This window comes from Aedes aegypti, chromosome 3 (assembly GCF_002204515.2).
Source record: "Aedes aegypti strain LVP_AGWG chromosome 3, AaegL5.0 Primary Assembly, whole genome shotgun sequence".
Classification (NCBI taxonomy): domain Eukaryota; kingdom Metazoa; phylum Arthropoda; class Insecta; order Diptera; family Culicidae; genus Aedes; species Aedes aegypti.
This window is the reverse complement of record NC_035109.1, coordinates 245154105-245174745: the sequence shown is the minus strand read 5'-3', so window position 1 is coordinate 245174745 and position 20641 is coordinate 245154105. Positions and strand designations below refer to the sequence as shown.

General features: G+C 37.3%; 1 protein-coding gene across 1 annotated transcript in view; it reads right to left on the bottom strand.

The window, feature by feature from the left end:
• LOC5579384 (zinc finger protein Xfin) overlaps positions 1–20641 on the bottom strand; it is a 32111-nt gene that overhangs the window by 3415 nt on the left and 8055 nt on the right. Inside the window, exons 2-5 of the mRNA XM_021854615.1 lie at positions 13377–14098; positions 11895–12784; positions 11693–11827; positions 11545–11626 (exon numbers count right to left, since the gene is read on the bottom strand). Coding sequence (XP_021710307.1) covers positions 11545–11626; positions 11693–11827; positions 11895–12784; positions 13377–14098 — 1829 coding nt within the window. The remainder of the gene's footprint in view (positions 1–11544; positions 11627–11692; positions 11828–11894; positions 12785–13376; positions 14099–20641) is intronic.

Below are 20641 nucleotides of genomic sequence, written 5' to 3'. Positions count from 1 at the left end.
TTCTCCAGGGTTCTACCAAGGATAGCTTCAGGAATTCCTTCTGCAATTTCTCCAGGATTTGCTCTAGAAAACCCTTAAGGGACTTCCCAAGGAATTTCTCTATGGAATTTTGCCGCCACAGAATTCAGAGACACCTCCAGGGTTCCATCAAGGAGTCCTGCAATTTCTCGAGGGATTTTTCCACAGGATTCTTTCAGGGATTCGTCTAGAAACTCCTTCAGCGATTTTAGAAGGAATAGATCTAGGAAAATTTCACCGCTTTATAATTTAGAGTTTTTTTTTATAGATTTCTTCTCGAAATAATGCAGATTTTTTCCCGAAATGTTTCCAAGGATTCTTTCGGGATTCCTCTAAAATTTCACCCGAAATTCCTCCAGAGATTCTTCTAAGATTTACTCTTTCAATTTATCCAGGGATTATTAAAGATAAACTTCCTGGGATTTATCCTGGAAAATTTCCAGTGATTCCATTAGGAATTTCTTCGAAATCCATTTCAAAGATATCTCGAGGAATTTATCTAAGATCATTTTGCCAGGATATAAGAGATATTTTCGAGAACTTCTAGAGAACGATTTTTCTACGGATTCCTCCTGTAATGTTTTTAGGAATTTGTCCTAAGATTTGCTTGAGAATTACTCCACAAACTCCTTCAGAGAGTTCTCAACGAATTTATTTAGGAACATGTCAACAGGAAATAGTTCAATGATTTTATTTTCGAAAACTCGTCCCATGAATGCATTGAATCCTTCAGAGATTTACTTAATAATTTCCCCATAAAATATTTAAGATATTTTCCAAAAGGATACACCTGAGAGTTTTCCAGGAATTTTCCAGGGAATCTTCCAAGAAGGGTTCCCTAGGCTTCCAGTACTTTTTCTGGGATTCCTCTACATAATTCCTTTGACTTCATCAGGAAGTTTTCAAGAAATTGCTTTTGGAAAATTTCGCTGCTCAATAATTAGGAGTTCTTTTTTTCTGCAGGAGATCCTGCAGAGATTTCAGTAATTCATCTGTAGATTTCACCTTGACATTTTCCATGTATTTCTTCAAGGATTCCTCCAGGAGTTCCGCCAAGAAGTCTTTGGAATTTTTCTAAGGTTTTATTCAGGAATTTCTCCATAAGCTACTTAATGTATTTCTCATGGATTTTTTGCCAAGATTGTTTCGACAGGGAATAAGAGATATTTGCGAGAACTTCTCCATGAATTCCAGTGTTTCATTAAAAAATTTCTTCAATGATTTCACCAAAAAAGAAATTCAGATAGTTTTCAGAAATTCCTCCAGGAATACCTTCGGAGACTTCTCCGAAAATTATCTCTGGGATTCCTCTCAAAGTTTCACCTGTAATTTCACTCCGCAATTTCTTCAGAAAATTCCTTCAATGATTCCTCCAGAGAACGGTCTTCCTCAGAGTTTTTCAATGGATTTTGTCAGGAATTCTTCTAAGGCTTCCTTCAAAAATTTCTCCAAGAATTTTACCAGATATTGTCTTCGGAATTCCACTTAAATCTCGTCATAGAATACTACTGAAATGTGTATGCACCATGGTCTTTTGCCATACCCATCAGTGATAATTTCAGTAAATTCCCTAATAACCTCAGGAACACAACAGAAATTTTCTCAGCAACATACCTCCAGAAATTACACTTGGGGATCTTTCAGAAATTCTACAAGCAATACCTCCATTATTTCTGACAGTAAAAATCTCTTCAGGAGTTAAGCCAGAATTTTATCTAGGAATTTTAGCGAAAATTCCACCAGTATCCCTTGAGTAATTACGTCAATAATTCCTTTAAAAATTCTTTCGGGAAAACTGCCAGAGATATCTCTAGGAATCCCATAAAGTATTCTTCGAGTAAATCACTCTAGGATTCTTTCACATAAGGATTTAACTATTAATTTTACCAAAAATATAAAAAAAAACTCGAACCGCGGAATACGCCTAAATGTAGGCAATTTCCTAAGGATGTTTTGCATTATTTAAAATAATTAGCAAATTTAGCTTAATTGAACATAGTTATGAAAGTTTTGACAATGGAATCGTTTTTGGAGATGCCAAATTTAGTACCAAAAGCATTTTTTCGATCATATCGTTTGCAGAACTCATGTGAGACATGAATCTTCGATAGTGTCATCCATAATCATATAATTCACAGTTTCAAAAAGTTCAAAATTCACGCAAAAATGTAGATTCAATCAAAGAGGGTCATTCCGATCAATGTTACCCCGGATCACAGCAAATCACTGAAGATTCCTCCTGGAGAACTATGTGGAATCCTCTATGCATGGGGAATCCGTCTATCTCCCAATGGTGATAATATTTATCTTGGTCCAATGTTTTGCTAAAACACAACGAAATACTTGCTCCGCTACCAATGGCTTGTAGGGTGAGATAATAAGTTTTTCGAAAAACGTACTATGGCAGCAAAGTTAACGCTTTTTAACAAATCCGCAGATACAACGCAGCATACCCTTCCGCCCACAACATCGATCCTGAAATCAAAACCAGAATCACATCTTCTACACAAACCACGCCAGAGAAAATTTCAGGGTAGGGTTCCAAAAAAATAGAAAGGCTGGTTGTCCAAATGTTGCGCAGTGAATCGAGCAAAGTCCAACATCAAAAAGAAAGCAAATCGAAAACATATCTTGTTATCTGCATCAAGTTTATATAAATTTTTCATTAATTTATTCTGTGTCATATTTTGTTATATGAGAATATGAGGATAAAAAAATAAAGCAATCATCTTGACGCAAACTCATTTCTTTATCAAACGAAAACACGCTTACCTCAGTGCGTTCTGAATTTGCTGTCCATGATAGCAGAAATAGTTTTCAATTTGCTTTAACTGACGGCAAAAATAGTTTTCAACTAGATTTCATGGGAAAATTTTTCTACTCTCAGTTTTGATATTTTAACCGTTAAAATGACCAAAATGACAACAAACTGAGTTTGCAAAATCTACGACATCACAACATTAAAATTAGTTTTCAATATGATCTCAAGCTTTTCTCGGGAATACTGCAATTACTGTTGGTTATCAACCAAAAATGCTTTCATATTCTAGATGAAAATTTATGGGGCGATAGGAATGTTTTGTTTTTCTACCGTATCAACAATATCTGTGAAGAGTAAATATAAACTATATCAGACTAAAAACCATGGTTTTGTCAGGGATTTTATCAAGAGACATTATGCAGGCAATAGATCAGGGAAAACGCCCAAAGAATGCAAATACTCTTTCAATTATTTCTTCAACAATTTCACCAATAAATATGTCAGACATTCTTCAGAAATTCTTCCAATGACTCCTCCAAAGAGTATTTTCAAAGGGGCTCCTTCACGATTTTTCTTGCCTTTTCTCCAAAGAATGCCTCATTTTGTTTATTTAAAAACTCCTTCTAGAATTTCTTCTTGGCCATTTCTCGAGGAATTTATTTTGGAAAATTTCACCACGAAATAATTCAGAGATTTTTTTGAAACTCATCCATGGATTTCAAAACTTTCTTCAAATAATAGACATGTAGGTGAATTCCGGCGCACATTTTCTTCGAAGAGAAGAAATTTTCTTCCATAATCCACCAGCAAGAAAACTTTCTTTTCTTAGAAGAAAATACGCGCCGGAATTCGCCTAATGGTGTATACATTTTCCAGAAATTTCTCTACGAATTCTTCCAGGGTCCTATCCGAGTACTCCACCAGGGATTCCTCCTGGAATTATAAATCTACTAGGGATTCCTTATGGGTGTGCTGTTGAGAAAGGAATTTGTCCATCGATTCCCTCAGGAATTTCTCCAAAAACTACTGCAGGTATTTATCAAGGATCTCTAGCGACATACTGTCAGGAAATAATTCAAAATTATTCTTGAAAACTTTTCTTTAGGCACTTAAGTGTTTCATTATAGGATTTCTTAAATGATTTCACCAAGAAATAATTCAGATATTGTCCACAAATTCCTCCAAGGATACATGCAGAAACTTCTCCAGAAATTCCTACACAGATTCGACCAGAAATTCTTCCGATAATTCTCATAGAGATTTCTCCAGGATTTTATCAACGATTCCTCCAGGATTTTCTTCTTCAATTTCTTAAGGTATTCCTCAAAAAAATCCTTCAGGGCTTCCTAAGGAATTCCTCTAGCGAAACTTTGCCGCCAAATAATTCAGAGATTCTTTCGAAAACTCCTTCAAGGATATCAGTAAATCTTTCAAAAAAAATTATCTTAACATATTTCAGATACTTTACAAAAAATCTCCATGGATTTCCCCTTAGACTTCTTCCCTAATTCTTCCACAGATTTCTCCAGAGAGTCTTCCAAGAAATTTCAAAGGGACTCCTCCAAGGTTCTATCAGGGAGAGAACAATGTCTCGAGGGATTCTTCTAATGAATTCCTTCAGGAATTCATCTAGTCAGTAATTCAGCGGTTTTTCAAGGAATTGCTCTAGAAAATTTTCACTGCCTTATAATTCAGAGTTTTTTTTACGAAAACTCCTCCAGAGATTTCAGTAATTCCTACATAGATTTCACTGCGACATAATTCAGATATTTTCCAGAAATTTCTCCAAGAATTCTTTCGAGAATTACTAGTTCAAAGATTTATCAAGGAATTTTTCTAAGATCATTTTGCCAGAAAATAAGAGATAATTTCGAGATCTTCTCCGCGTATTCCAGTAATTCATTCAGCAAAAGGAATTTCGCTAGAGAAATTTCTCCACGAAAAAATTTAGAGATTGTTTCGAAAACTTCTCGAAGTATTTCAGTAATTCTTTCAAAGATTTCACCTAGACCTAGACATATTTTTTTTTGAAATTTCTCAACGGGTTCTTCCAGAGACTATTCTAGACTTTTTTCCAAGAATTCCTCCATGAATTCCATCTGCAATTTCTCTATTTTGCAATTGCTCTGAAGAATTTCTCAAAAGGATTCCTCTAGGAATTTGTGCTAGGAATCCCTCAGAAATTCCTCCAAGGGCTCATTCAGAGATTTTTAAACGAATTTCTCTAATAACATATCCCCAGGTTATATTTCAGAAATATTTTCGAAAACTTCTTCAAGGATTTCCTTAAAAAATGTCTTCAAGAAATATATCAGATATTTCTCAAAAATTCTTCTAAAGAAACATCTAGTAATTCTTCAAAAGATGTCTTCAAAGAATTCTTAAAAGCATTCCTCCTAATATTTCCTTCAGAAATCCCTACAGAAATAATTTAGGCATTGCAGTAATTCATTCGAAGATTTCACCTGGACGGATATCTGAATTCAATTTCTAAAACTTTCTTCAAGTATTGGTCCAGAAATTCCTCCAAGAACTCTCCATGGCATTCCTTCAGAGTTCCTCAAGGGATCCCTCCACAATTCCGGAATTTGTCCTAGATTTTTTCTGAGGAATTACTCCAGAAGTTCCTCTAGGGAGTTCTCAACGAATTTTATCAGGAATATTTCAATAGGATATGATTCAATGATTTTTTTTCGAAAATTTATCCAGACAATGCAGTAAATCCTTCAAAGAATTTCTTCAAAATGAAGAGTAGAGTTTGGTCCATTGAATCTGTTGCTTACTCCTTTGTGGACTAGCGACGAAATCAAGATCGTGTCTGGTTTGCGTAGTAACCGCGCTGTCGGTATCGTTCATCCGTTTATAAGGCCACATAATCATTTCAATATAAATCTTAATCGTTTTTCAAACGATATTTATCGTTTTTCAAAACTAATCCTTTGTCAAAACCAAACTCCCAGTGCAGAGGACTCCTCGGCTTCCACAAAGCAAGTAACAACATTTCCCTCCCATCCTCAAATTGACCTGCATAGGGACGCAGCCGATGCTGTTATTGTTTATTGTAATAAGGAGAGCACCAGTACTTCGACATTGAGGATGCTACTGATCGTGAGAAGCGTCCTTGGTAGCGTCTGTTGGTTGGTTCCCTGTGTAAGTACAGCTCTTTTTGCAATAACGGAGAAGCAACTGCGGGCGGTCAATCATGCTCGTGCTCATGCTCATAGAATTACTTGAAAAAATCCTCAATGAAATATTTCAGATATTTTTGAAAAGGGTACACCTGAGACATTTGCAGGAATTCTCCCGAGAAATTCCAAAGGGACTACCACAGAATTACATTAGCTCCTTCAGGAATTTGACAAAGAATTGCTCTAGGGAAATTTCACCGCTAAATAATAAAGAGATTTTTTTCGAAAACTCCTGCAGGAATCTCAGTAATTCCTCCATAGATTTTACCTTGACATTTTCCAAAAATTTCTTCTGAGATTTCCTCCAGAGACTCTTTCAGGGGTTCCTCCGAGAATTCTCTGTTATACCTGCTTAATGTATTTCTCTAAGATCATTTCGGCAAGAAATAAGAAATGTTTTCGGGAATTTGTACATGGATTCCAGTATTGCTTCAAGAATTTCTTAAAGATTTCAGCAAGAAAGAAGTTCAGATAGTTTCCAGAAGTTCCTCCAGGAATAACTTCGGAGACTCCTCCGAGAATTAACCCTGGAATTTCTCCCAGAGTTTCATCAGTAATTCCGCCAGGGATTTCCTCAGTAAACACTCTTTTGCCAAACACACCAATGACAACTTCAGTAATCCCAGCAATAACCTCAGGAACTCCAACAGAAATTTATCAAGCAATTTCATCGTGGATTCTTCCAGAAATTACAACTGGAGTGATTTCAGAAACTCCATCAACAATACCTCCATTATTTCTGCAAGTAATTCCTTAAGGAGTTCTGCCAGTAATTTCCCCAGGAATTCCGCCAGTTATCCCTCCAGGCATTTCGCTAAAAATTCCTCGAGAAAATTCGCTAGTAATTCCTTTAGGAAACTATCACAGATTTCTCCAGGAATCCTATAAGGTATTTTTTCAGGAAGTCACTCAAGGATTCCTACAGCAATTCACATAAGGATTTCACTATCTATTGTATCAGAGATTCCTCCAGAAATTCCACCAGATATTGCTGAAGAAATTCCACCAGGTATTCCGCTAAAAATTCCACCAAGGATTCCTCAAGATATTTTCGAGAAAATTCCAATTATTTACCCCCTCCAGACACCGCTCCAGGATATCTTCTTTGATGTTTTTCAGAAATTTATCTTCGGATTTAGAAGGTCTATCTGTATTCCCAATATAATATTCAATATTCAATGGATTCTATCAGGATTTATTTCAAACATTGCTCTATAAATTTCTCCAGAAATTGTAGATTCTTTCAGAAAATGTTCCATATGTTCTTCCAAGGACTTCTCAAGTTTTTCTTATTAATATTCCCATATATTTTTCCAGAAATCAGTCCAGTTTCCTCCAGGAAATCCATCAGGATTCCTTTAAAAGGTTCTTAAACTACGTACTACATACCCGAGCAGATGCATGTTTTATTTTGTATCTTTTTACCATATCACAGTCTCGGCTAGAGCCACATTAACACTTAAAATATTCTGCCAGGAAATCTTGAAGCTGTAACTACTGAAATTCTTCAGAAATTTCTGATATTCCTTAAAAAGTACCTTGAAATTTTTCTTCAAGAACTATCTTTGAAATTCCCACATTAATTCCTGTAGGCAATTCTTCGGGAATTTCCCAAGTTGTTGCTCAGGAAGTCTTCAAGGAATTTTTATCAGCAATTCCGGAGGTAAATACTGCATAAGGAGCGATCAGAGCAAGAATGCATGGCTGTTTTCTTGTATAACTCCTACAGGAATCCTAAGATGAATCGATGACGAGAGTCTTTGAAGATCCTTTGGCAGAAAGAAGGCATGGAAGAATCTTTAAAAAATCACTAAGAATTCATTGGAAAAATTAATAAACAACACTGGAAAAAAATCCCACGAAAAATACATGGAGGCATTACACTTAAGAGAAATTCTTCAAACTGTTACTTCTATGATCATTTAGAAGTTTCTTCTTCAATTTCTCTTCAAATCCCTCGAAAAATAAATAAATCAAATATTCATGCTAGAGGTAAATATATACATATCCGTTTCCGATCAATCAGTGGGGTAACATTGTTCGAAATGCATTTCATCGTCAAAAATTGCAATAATTGTTTCGAATGAAATAAATTTACTCAAAAACAAAACTCATTTTTGGCAAAAACCTTAGTTCTTAGAAGCTCATGACACAATTGAAGATGCATGCCTCACATGAATGCTGCAAATAATTACATTCCGAACACTCGGTTTTTGTATGGCGACTTGGTTGAAATGATTCGCTGAAATATGTCATCAAATCACTACGAAATGGCTGTCAATTGCAATTAAATTTTAACGTCTTCAAATCTATTTTATAGCTCTGGAGTAGTAATGATTCTCTAGTTCAAGACCAGTAAGACTAGCTCAGATAAATTTATTTGCGAATTTATTCATTTGAATAAGATTTATTCGTGCTGTTCGGAATTTGAGTCAAGGTGTTCGGAATATGAGACAGAATGAACACAGTGTTCGGTATTTGAATCAAAATGTTGTTCCATACTTTAACGTAAAAACAATAGTAAACAAGCCTAAATAAATATTTTTTTCGGTACACCCAACAGCTAAGTCTAACCCTTTGTGAAGAAATTTAAACTTTCACAAATATCGCCTAATTTATGCCTATCAGATGCATTTGAAGTCACTGCTGACCTTAAGTGTTCGGAATATGAGTCAAAACGGTATCAAGAAACATTAATTATTGATTTTTTCATAATGCAACCTTTTGCGCCTGGATATATTTAGGGAACTTACATGAATCGAGAAACCCTTATTAAAAATTCTGTATCTAAACTTACAATGAAAATCTTGTCAGAATGGTTCATCTCCATTATTTAAGTGTTCTTCTAATGTTTAGAATCATTTTTTTACGGAAAAAAAATTCATAAATTCAAAAATGTGTTTGTTGAAAACAGCACTAATTGTATCTTTCAGTTTATTTTAAAGCTACTACAGTTAACGAAGAAAATTCAACTAAATTTTATTTTATTCACCAGTGGAATATGTCCACGTAAAATCATAAATTAAACTTTTTTTTTAATTTTCGTAAAATTTGATTTTATTTTGAAAGGCTACAAGATAACGTAACCATTGTTGCCAAAAGTCAGAGAGTTGACCATTGCAAAATCAATATTAGCACATATTGTATAGGTAAATGTAAAGCTCAAGATAACGACGTACAGATCTAACTCAATGAAAATAATGAAAATTTGTTATAAACGTGGATTTCTAGCATTAAGAATTAACAAAAAATGTTAGAATATCCATTTTATCTTTAATTTAAGATTGAGACGAAATTTCTGCAAGAACTCATGGAGAATCTTGGCCAAAAATTCAAAAGGCTACAGAGTTTCGCGGATTTCCGCCTAAAATCCTCAAAAACTCATCCAGCCGCAGTTTTCTGCAGTAATTACTGTAGGTAGACTTTCCCAAGATTCCAACAGAAATTCTGACAGGATAACTCACAATGATTCATTAAAATTCTACAAGAGTTCCTCCAGGATTTCATGTCTTTTTTCTATTATTCTTAAAGCCAATACCACAGAAGTTCCTTCGAATAATCGCTCCAGAAATTATTCAAGGAAATCCTCCCCCCAGAATTTCTTGAACAATCGTTCTGGAGATTTATGTGGAATCCTACAGCCATTTCAACAGTGTGTTCAACAACGACGTAGGAGGAACTATTGGGGCAAATCTCGGTTAGTTTATGATTTCGCCCTAAAAGCCATTGGTAACCAAGTGTGTATCTTCTTGTTACTGGGCAAACGAATGGATACATGTTAATTAACAATGCTACGATGAAGAGAAAATACTCCTATATCGTCCAGTGGTGATAATATTTATCTTGGATCAATGATTTGCTAAAACACAACGAGATACTTGCTCCGCTACCAATGGCTTGTAGGGTGAGATAATAAGTTATTCGATAAATGTATTGTGGCAGCAAAGTTAACGCTTTTTAACAAAACCGCAGATACAACACAACATACGTTTCCGCCCACAACATCGATTCTGAAATCAAAACCAGAATCACATCTTCAACACAAACGTCGCCAAACAGAGCAAATTTCAATTTGCTTTTGTAGGGTTCACAAAATTTGGAACGGGCTGGTTGCCGTTCCAAATGTTGTGCAGAATGAAACGAAACCGTATGACAGTTTTATTTATTTGAACCAGAACTGTCCGAAAATCAAATTTAGAACGCCCCGGTGGAGATGCAAAACTTTGGTTTGGTCTATTTAACTGTCAATATTTAGAATAGACCACGACCGGTGAAACCGACCTAAGGTTTCTAAATGATTTAAAGCTTGAGCTGATGCTAATACATGGCCACTGAGACTTTTTCAAAAGGTTTCTTCCAGTGTTTGCTCCAGGAATTATTCCAGAGATTACTCAATAAAATTCTCCAAGAACTATTGGAGAAATTCTTGGAAGAAAAGATGGAAGAACTCCTGAAGCTATCTATGATGAAATACATGTTTTAAAGTCTAGTGTCATTATGATCTGCTAAAGGATGCCTCAAATAGCCACCACAATAAAAACCGTAAAAATATTCGTTAGCTTATAATTTTGGCAGTTTTTAATTAAGCCCATAAGACAATTATATTTATAATTCTGGTAAATTTTATCAATCCATTGAAATTTCTGATCATAATGAACAGTTCGTGAGCAAAATTAGATTTGTTTGTGAACAAAATTATTGTAAAACAATATATTTTTTCAAGATGAAGGGGCGGGGCAAAATGAGCCACCTAGATTTAAGCAAAACAAACGATGTTTTGAACATAAAAATGCATTGCCTAATTATACCAGATTATGTTTTTACTGCATAGTCATCTTTATGCACCATTACAAGTGGAGCACTTACCTAGAAAATACGTTGAACCAAGTATCGCAATTTAGTACTAGTATAACATGGTCTGTTTACTATGTATTATGTATCTTTAAAAAATAAGTCGCTAGAATCAATAATTTCAAGCAAAGCTAATACAATTTCCTTTCCAATAATGTACTCTTTACCACTAACTCTTCTCTATATTGTTTTAAATAAAAATCCTTCGATTGAATGAGGTGGCTCATAATGCCCCATATGGTTGGTGACCACGTAGAAAAACATGGTTTTCCAAAAAGTTCCTGATATAATTTGCAAGTTGATGTTAACATTAATTATCGACGTAACATGGAAGATAACATTTTATAGTACACGTCACTTGCATTTAAACCATAATTTTTTGCTGTTTTTCTATGCTTTCCATGACGTTTTCCTTAGGCGGCCCATATTGCCCCGATCACCCCTAATTATACTGAATATGTGTAAAATATACCAATTATTTTCACTTACCCCATTTACCCACTTGCCCCGCGGTACCTTACGCGAAAATTTATACGGATGTTTTTTTATGATTTACTACAGTGATTACAACAGAAATGCTTACAGATATTATTTCACAAAACCCAAAGATTCGTTCAGAAGTTCTAAGAACATCTCCCCAAAATTTTACGATGACAGAAATCGTATCAGATTTTCAATCTAACGCATCACTAGCTCAACTGGAGATAAAATAAGATTAATACTTACTTTTTCTTGCAGAAGTTACACGAAAAGCTAGATGGAGTAGCACTCCCGGTCGATGTAGACGCCGTTACTGTTGAGTCTGAGTCTGCAAGTCGGGACAAGTGTATAAGTATATTTCCACGTGTTACATTATGTACAAAAATGTAGGTACCTGCTCGTTTGTTTGAGTGATGGTCTTCCCGATGCGTATCGTATGATTTTTTATATGAGAACGATGCTGGACAAAATTCGCACTTGAACTGTTTCTCGCCTCTGTGGTGATTGTGAATGTGTCCGTTTAGTTGACCTGCAACGAAAATAATTTCTCGATTAAGTTGAATGGTCATAAGGCAGCAATCCTTCAAACAACTTACTCTTGGATTCGAACAGTTCCGAACAGAAGGTGCAAACGAAGCTTTTATCGGTCGATTCCCCAACGCCGGCATCGCTCTGGTTGTCGTGGTTTTGACGAACATGTCGCACCAAGTGCCCACTGTACTCGAACCGATAGAAACAGATCTTGCACTCGAAAGGTTTCTCCTTGGCGTGATGTAGCTGCATGTGTTGCTTCAGGTTGCAAGCATAAAGGAAATCTTTCTTGCACAATTCGCAAACGATTTTGCCCTTGGCCGGCGTGGTTGATGCCCCAGGTTCCGCAACGTCATACACCGAGCTTTCGTTTGCAGGAAGGCTTCGCTTTGCAGGAGGAAGAGGAGGAGAATCGTGATAGCGCACATTGAAGTCGAGATCATCGTTGCCGAAGCCATCCTCAAGGACCAGCTCCAGGTTTGAGGCATCGAACAGTGGATCGCCACTGTGATTCTCCATAGTATCTGGGAAATCCTGCAACATCATTTCCAAACCAGAACCGAAAAGAGAGTGCTCGGAGTCTACCGCGGAAGCATTATGTCCACTACCGATATGCGTGACCATGTGAGCTTTCAGCTCGTACACATCCCGGAACGTTCGAGTGCAAAAACGACATTGCATTACCTCACCGGAGGACGTTGATGGATAACCGTCGTTTGCTTCTAATTTGGGCTTCCGGCCAGAGTGAGTTTTCAGATGCCACGTCAGTGAACGTTGCTTTATGAAATTCATCGGACAAACAGGACACTGATAAACCTCCGCACCATCGGAGTTGACAATCGGTGTGGTGATTTTGGAAGGAAGCTCGTCCGATTCCGCTTCTTCGGCTGCTACCTCGTCGGCATGGTTGTTTGCTTTGTGGCGGATCATATGTCCTTTAAATTCGAATCGATACCTAAATCATAAAAGTACAGTTATTATTAACCTTTTGTCCGTGCTAAAAAAATGATGGAGGTGGATGGGGCATAATGAGTATATCAAGCATTTGGTCTAGAATAGCGGTTGAGTAAACAATATTAATGTATTTTTTCATCGTAAGCTTACAAACCATATTCAAGTATTGCGTACTATGGAATGAAATATTGGTAAAAGATTTAAAAGGACGTCGACAATCACAATGTCGAACTATCTAAATTTCCTTGCCAAAACAGTTGAAACATGGAAAATTTGTTAAACTTTTGCGAAGTTTATTAAATTTTAATACCGAAATTAAATATCTGTTGAAAATACACAGAAGTGTGGATAACTTCCATAATCGGTTCAATAACAAAAGCTTTTCAAAGTGATCTGAGGTCATATTTATTTACCCCAGAATCGAAGCCAATCTTCAAATTTTCAAGGGCACGGATCTGGAGAACCAAACATCCGTTTGAACCGAAAACTCAATCGATTGGTCACTAGCTGGTGGTGACTAATCGATTAGGTTTTCAACTTCATCTTCACCTTAAATGTTTCACATTGATACTCGCCCGAACGATTCCACTTACTTGCAAATGTTGCACTCAAACGGCTTATCTTTGGAGTGATGCATCTGGATGTGTTGCTTCAGCTGGCACGAGAACTTGAAAACCTTATGGCAAAGCTTGCACTTTCGATCGCTGTCTTCGTTGAAAATCTTCTTAGCGGTTTGCGTTTCCTGTTTGGTGACCTTGATCCGTTCGATGTGGGTCTTTAGATGCTCGATAAGTTGATCCTCTCGTTGGAACAGTGCCGAGCAGACCACACACTTGTTTCGTTTCGCAGGGCCGGTTGCCTCGCCACTTGCGGAATGAGTTTCATTGCCCTCGTGAGCGATGGGGTCACCTTCCTCTATAACCGATTCAACCATCTCGTCCAGGTTTGCGTTGAAGTTTTCATCCTCCAGCAGCTTGATGGGATCTTCATCCTCCTCGTTGGCCAGCCGTTCTTCCTCCAAGTGTGTCAATTCATGTCGTTTGAGATTTAATTTGTGTACGAAACTGTAGTGACATTTTCCACATTCATATGGTTTTCCAGGCTGGTGATGCAGAGCGGTATGTTGCTGCAGCTGACTGCGGAAGGTGAACACCTTTTTGCATAGGTGACATCGATGGTGATCTCCGGACCGCACCCAAGCTCGCTTTTTCTTCAATGGGGGACTATCGCTATCGTCTTGTAGAGGATCCAGAGGATCCGACCGTACGCGGTGACCCTTCATGTGCTGATAGTAGGCTTCCTCCGAATCGAGGTTCTGGAAATTAGACAAAAACACGGCATGGTTAATAATAAGGACGCAATCAATATCAAAGCCTAATACCCTGTATAAGTCAATTATAGGGTATAAGGCCAAACGGCATTCGGCATTGGTGCTGGGGTAATTGGCCGAAAGCCATTAGGTCGAATGCCGTTTGGCCGAAAACCAGAACAATAGTGAACTAATGTTAGCTTGTTACCAATAATGAGTTCCGAAGCTATACTAAAAAAACAGTTTGTTGTTTGTTGATTTATCATTGACATACACACAGCTAGATCTTCAGTGAAAGTTGTGAAAAAATAAGTTCTGATCGTGGGTTCAATCCCAGGCCCGTCTCTTTCTCATATTTGTAATATTTTTCCTAACATCTATCTTTCTCTATTTCTCTGCTTCATTGTGACGCAAATATCATCAGTTTTATATCACGCTAGAATTGAATAAAAGGACTTAATCGCTTACCAAATGTCGAATACCTCAATTCGCATGTAATAATTGGTAAAATCCATAGGGGAACATGGTCCAATTCGGACCTAGTAACAGTTTTTTGACCATATATTTTCACCACGATGAACGACATGAAAAGTTTTATTTTTGCGTTGAAGCCTGATTTAGCGCGCACACTTTTCTCTCAGAGAGTTTTGTGATATCTCCTAGCAGGACATGACATGAATTTTTTTTATTTATTTATGCACCGTCTCTGATAAATAATCCTACAGACTGAATAATAACTTATGACTAACTAAAACAAACATTGCAACAAAATATTCGTAATATAAAATACAGATAAAAAAGCGGCAATACATTTAACTACGATTTTAAACAGGTGTAAAATATGCATCTAACGACAAACAAAAAACAAGGCAAAGTTGAATTGAAACAATCAAAAGCTTTAACCATAAACATTAACGAAAAACATGTTATAACAAATTTTTTTTTTTTTTTTGCATGGTATTCAGTTGGAGCTGCCTGACAGCTTAACTTGTCAAGGCTGAACCCTCGGTCTGGCTTTTGCCAAGTTTCCCCTCTACCAGGACCAATACTCAGACGGACTAGGCAATGGCGCCCACATGAACACTGTTTTTTATTAGTATTGTGACGTGGTAGTTTTTGAAAAGTACCCATATTCCCTTGCTTCTGAAAAAAGGAAGCATTATGAAAATCAGCAGCTCCATTAGAATTTGTTTGAAATAGTAGTGTAGAATTTGTTTGAAATAGTAGTGCATTACTAATACTGTCTAGTCGAATGGTTTTGAATAATTTGTCATACAAGTGCTATTCTGATTACTATTGTCTTTTACGTAAGATTAGAGTCTTAAATGTCAAGTGTCGTCAAGTCTTAACAAAATTAGGCTGTTTAGTAGTAGTTCTAGTTAATTTCATTTTTTGTTGTTAAAAGTATTTATTGGTCATTACGTTCATATATCCTTAAAGAAAAAAGTCGCTTTCCTTGTCTGTTCAACAATTTTTCGAAACTAGCAAGTGTACCCTAATGATCGATCTCAGCGTCTTACTTTCCATAGTCATTTTTATAGTGAATATTGAAGAGTAAAGTTACCTTAGGCTTCTATTACAGTCTCCTACAAGATTCACTTTTCGGTGGCAAATGCAATGCTTCACAACGCCTACTTTCTACTTGTAAATTTTGCGAAAATGAAGCTGGAATTAGATTATTTATACCGCTGTTACAAAAGAGGTATTTCTTATTATGGCAATGTAAAAACCATATTAAAATAAGATTGTCACCACTTATTTCTTCTTCTTTCTGGCATTACGTCCCCACTGGGACAGAGCCTGCTTCTCAGCTTAGTGTTGTTATGAGCATTTCCACAGTTATTTACTGAGAGCTTACTGTGCCAATGACCATTTTTGCATGCGTATATCGTGTGGCAGGTACGAAGATACTCTATGCCCTGGGAAGCAGTGTTGCTCAGACTCATTTCCCCGAAAATAACATTTTCCGAACTACGAAGCCACGAACTACTACAACCATGCTTTATCCTCCTAAGATAGAAAAGCAGATGGTTAAGCTTGAGTACTGCACACACAATTGATCGATTTTGATCCCAGAGAGCCATAATTCAAGTTTCGGTGAAATGAAATGAGTGAGTGAGTGAGTGCGAATCATTTCACCGAAACTTGAATTGCGGCCCACCGAGATCGAAACTGTCGGATCCCACGTGCAACACTCAAGCCCAACCACCTCCCCCTCCATCTCAGGAATACAACGCACAGTTATAACAGTTCATGGCTTCACAATTCGAATTTCGGGGAAATGAGTCTGGTCAACACTGCTGGGAAGTCGAGAAAATTTCCAGCCCGAAAAGATCCTCGACCGGTGGGATTCGAACCCACGACCCTCAGCTTGGTCTTGCTGAATAGCTGCGCGTTTACCGCTACGGCTATCTGGTCGCCACTTATTTCTACTCAGTGAATCAACTAGTCATTTTCCTACGTCGTATATGATAACGATGTATCTAGCTAGCTAATAGTAAGAGTGGCTACGGATCATTCTGGTTAGCAAAAGGCAAACTGAACGTCACCAATAGTATTAATGTCCACTTCGAATAGATGAATAGATTAATTATTTGAAATGGGCATCAATTCTATCAATGACGCAGAATGTCCGTTGGATCACATCAGAGATATTATTGCGTCTATGCCATATGAATTATGACGCAGCTTTAAGCAAAAAATGCCAAAATGTGATACCACCACTACAGGTTACGCCTTTGGTTTCCATCATATGGGCTAATGGATTATGCCCTCCCACCGCGGCAAGGTCGCATAACCAAGGGGAGGGATTAACGAAAAACATGTTATAACAAAATTATTTCAAAATATCTAGGTTTGTATCGTAGGCTTCCATGTCTCATTAATCCTATTTTCGAATTCTCTAAATTTTATTCCCTTGGGCCATGTAGATGCACGCAACGCTTTTGGCTTCAGGCTCATATTCAATATTACTTTGAATGATACATAGTCTAACGTGTAGGTATTCCTACTTCTAGATACATGTTTCACTACATCGGTACAACACGACAACGGTACATCTAGGGACCGTGATACCATCACACTAACATCGTCTTCCGTGGCACACTTATCGATGTTCGTCAGATACAGCGAGAAACTTTCATTTGCAGTTGCAGATGATTGCGGGATCAAAGGCACAGATCGTTCTTGTTTGCTTTTAATAGAGATGTCCTCGTCGGTTTCATGAGTTCCATCCAGCAGAACACGCGATGGTACGGGCGTTGAGTGTAGGAACGAGGCAGACACATCTGGCTTGTGGATCACACTTGCAAGAGTGTTGGCGATTTCGGTCACAGCGCATGTCAACTGAATGATTTCCTCCTCTATCGAACGGGATGCATCCGTGTTCGTTGCGGCATTAGCATGAGTTCTTTCTCTTGTTCTGCAGAACAAAATCATGCATGCGTCACAGATCCATATTATTACATGACAGCGCGCACAAGGCTGTTTCGGTGACACCAACACAGTTCGCATGAAATGATTTGGCGCATTTACCCTCACATACTGTAAAGAGATCACTATTGGTGATCGAATGGGAGCATTTCGCGCATGTTCCAGCCATTATGATTATCGTAGGATGAACGAAAATAATATTTCGAGCAACAAATTGCGCGGAATTCTCAATACGATGTTACTGTACTCGTACACCAATGAACAGTTCCGGCACTTATGCTGTATTACAGACGCTTTCCGATATTTTAAGCATACGTATGCACAACATTTGACGACAAAAACGGAAAAAGTAAATCAGCGCGACTGAACAACACAATAGACGACAATATGAACGTATTGTCAAAATATTTTAAAAAGCTGTATCCAACATGGGCTGTGGTGTTGTTGGAGATGCTTTTCAAGTAACAGATTTACTGATTCCAGGTAGTTTACCGTATTTCTTAGATTGTTCAGAAGATTTTTTCTTGACAGCAACAGAAACGAACGCACCATCGATCGGTATTCCAACTTATGTGATTTTCTACTAAGTCGACAAGACTTTCAGGGTGGAGCTCTTGGAATAGATTGAGTGTTCGTTGAAAATCAAGAGGTCCGTGTTGAATCATATCAACAGATCCGGATTGGACCAACACACGTTTTGTAATTTTCAAACTAGTTGCGCGCAAACAGCTACGTGAAAACATACGTAGTTTTTTCCCATCGTACTTTTCACGTAGCACTGACGTGAATCGTAGCTAGTCAGGAATGAACAAATAAACTCCTATTCTGTCACAGTACAACGTACTAGCTACGTGATTTTCCCGTACCTATCACCAAGAGTGGTTGTGAAAGTCACATTCTGTTCCGGTATGTTCTATCAAAACTTCAAATGAAGAACACGTTATTGAACAATAACATTCACTTTCATCTATTGTGCAAAATTAACGGACAATTAAACAACTATTGAAATAAATATCAACAAAAAATTAGAGCTGTTCCTAAAACATTTATTGATGTTACATTTTTGGAAATTGGAATCCCGGAACAGATTGTTTACGATCCGAGTAGTTGGTTGGTCGTTTGTGAGTAGGGGCAATGGGGGCAATATGAACATACGGGGCAATATGAGCCACCCCGGTTTTAACCTCAAATCAGTGTTTTAATGTCTAGTGTCATTATGATCTGCTAAAGGATGCCTCAAATAGCCACCACAATAAAAACCGTAAGAATATTCGTTTGAACACTCAAGATATTTACAAAAATGTACAAATTTGTCCTTCTTCTTGAAAAGCTTATAATTTTGGCAGTTTTTAATTAAGCCTATAAGACAATTATATTTATAATTCTGGTGAATTTTATCAATCCATTGAAACTTCTGATCATAATGAACAGTTCGTGAGCGAAATTAGATTTGTTCGTAAACAAAATTATTGAAAAACAATATATTTTTTTTAAGATGAAGGGGCGGGGCAAAATGAGCCACCTAGATTTAAGAAAAACAAACGATGTTTTGAACATAAAAATACATTGCCTAAATATACCAGATTATTTTTTTACTGCATAGTCATATTTATGCACCATTACAAGTGAAACACTTTGCTAGAAAATACGTCGAACGAAGTATCGCCATTTAGTACTTGTATGACATGGTCTATTTACTATGTATTATGTATCTTCGAAAAATAAGCCGCTAGAATCAATAATTTCAAGTGAAGTTAAAACAATTTACTTTCCAATAATGTACTCTTCACCACTAACTCTTCTCTATGCTGTTTTAAATAAAAATCATTCGATTGAATGGGGCGGCTCATACTGCCCCGTAGGGTGGCTCATAATGCCCCATATGGTTGGTGACCGCGTAGAAAAACATGGTTTTCCAAAAAGTTCCTGAAATAATTTGCAAGTTGATGTCAACATTAATTATCGACGTAACATGGAAGATAACATTTTATAGTACAAGTCACTTGCATTTAAACCATATTTTTTGCTGTTTTTCCATGCATTCCATGACGTTTTCCTTAGGCGGCCCTTATTGCCCCGATCACTAGGAACAATAAAGCAGCACTATATGGTGGCAGGACTTGGACGGAATATCAACCAATTTTGGAACAGATTCCACATTACGAAGAATCCACATTACGAAAAAAACGAAGCTACATCCGTTGCGGCACAGGGTTTTACTGAAAGTGCGTGTTCATCTTCAACAACAGATTTCATCTTCAGTTCACCTGACGCATGAATATCACTCAATGAACTTGGAAACCAGCTACGAGTTTTTTCACGTAAGGTCTACGGGTAGATGCGATACAAGCTACCAGTATTTCATTTCACATTAATTCGTTGTCCGGTAATAATTACCTTCGACAGATAAACTTAATGAAATGAACATGTTTTGCTGTTTACGTGTTTTTTCGCGTAGCATTGACGTTTGGATTATTTTGAGTGCACGACTCTGTCACTTTTTCGATAGTTGTCACTCCACGGTATACACAACAAGGAAGGCTATTCACACGTGTAAACAACGATTTTCAATCAAAACATGTGTCGTCATTCCTATCGTCAAGCATGAGGCTTGTGTAAAAGAGAGCATGCCTTGCTTTCTTTTGCACTCGTTTGAGTTTGCGATAGGAATGACGTCACTGCCAAATGTCATTTTTCGGAGTATACTGCGGCGCTCATTTTAAATCCACATCCAGCGGCGACGGTAACGCGCAGAAGATATGCGCGCAATTCAAACGCAACGTCAAAATTCAAGTAGGCTTGGATTTTTTCGTTCTTCATGGACGCAAATGTTTCAAAATTGCTAAATCTGAAACATTGGTGATTTTTATTATCTTCTTCTTCTTTCTGGCGTTACGTCCCCACTGGGACAGAGCCTGCTTCTCAGCTTAGTGTTCTTATGAGCACTTCCACAGTTATTAACTGAGAGCTTACTATGCCAATGACCATTTTTGCATGTGTATATCGTGTGGCAGGTACGAAGATACTCTATGCCCTGGGAAGTCGAGAAAATTTCCAACCCGAAAAGATCCTCGACCGGTGGGATTCGAACCCACGACCCTCAGCTTGGTCTTGCTA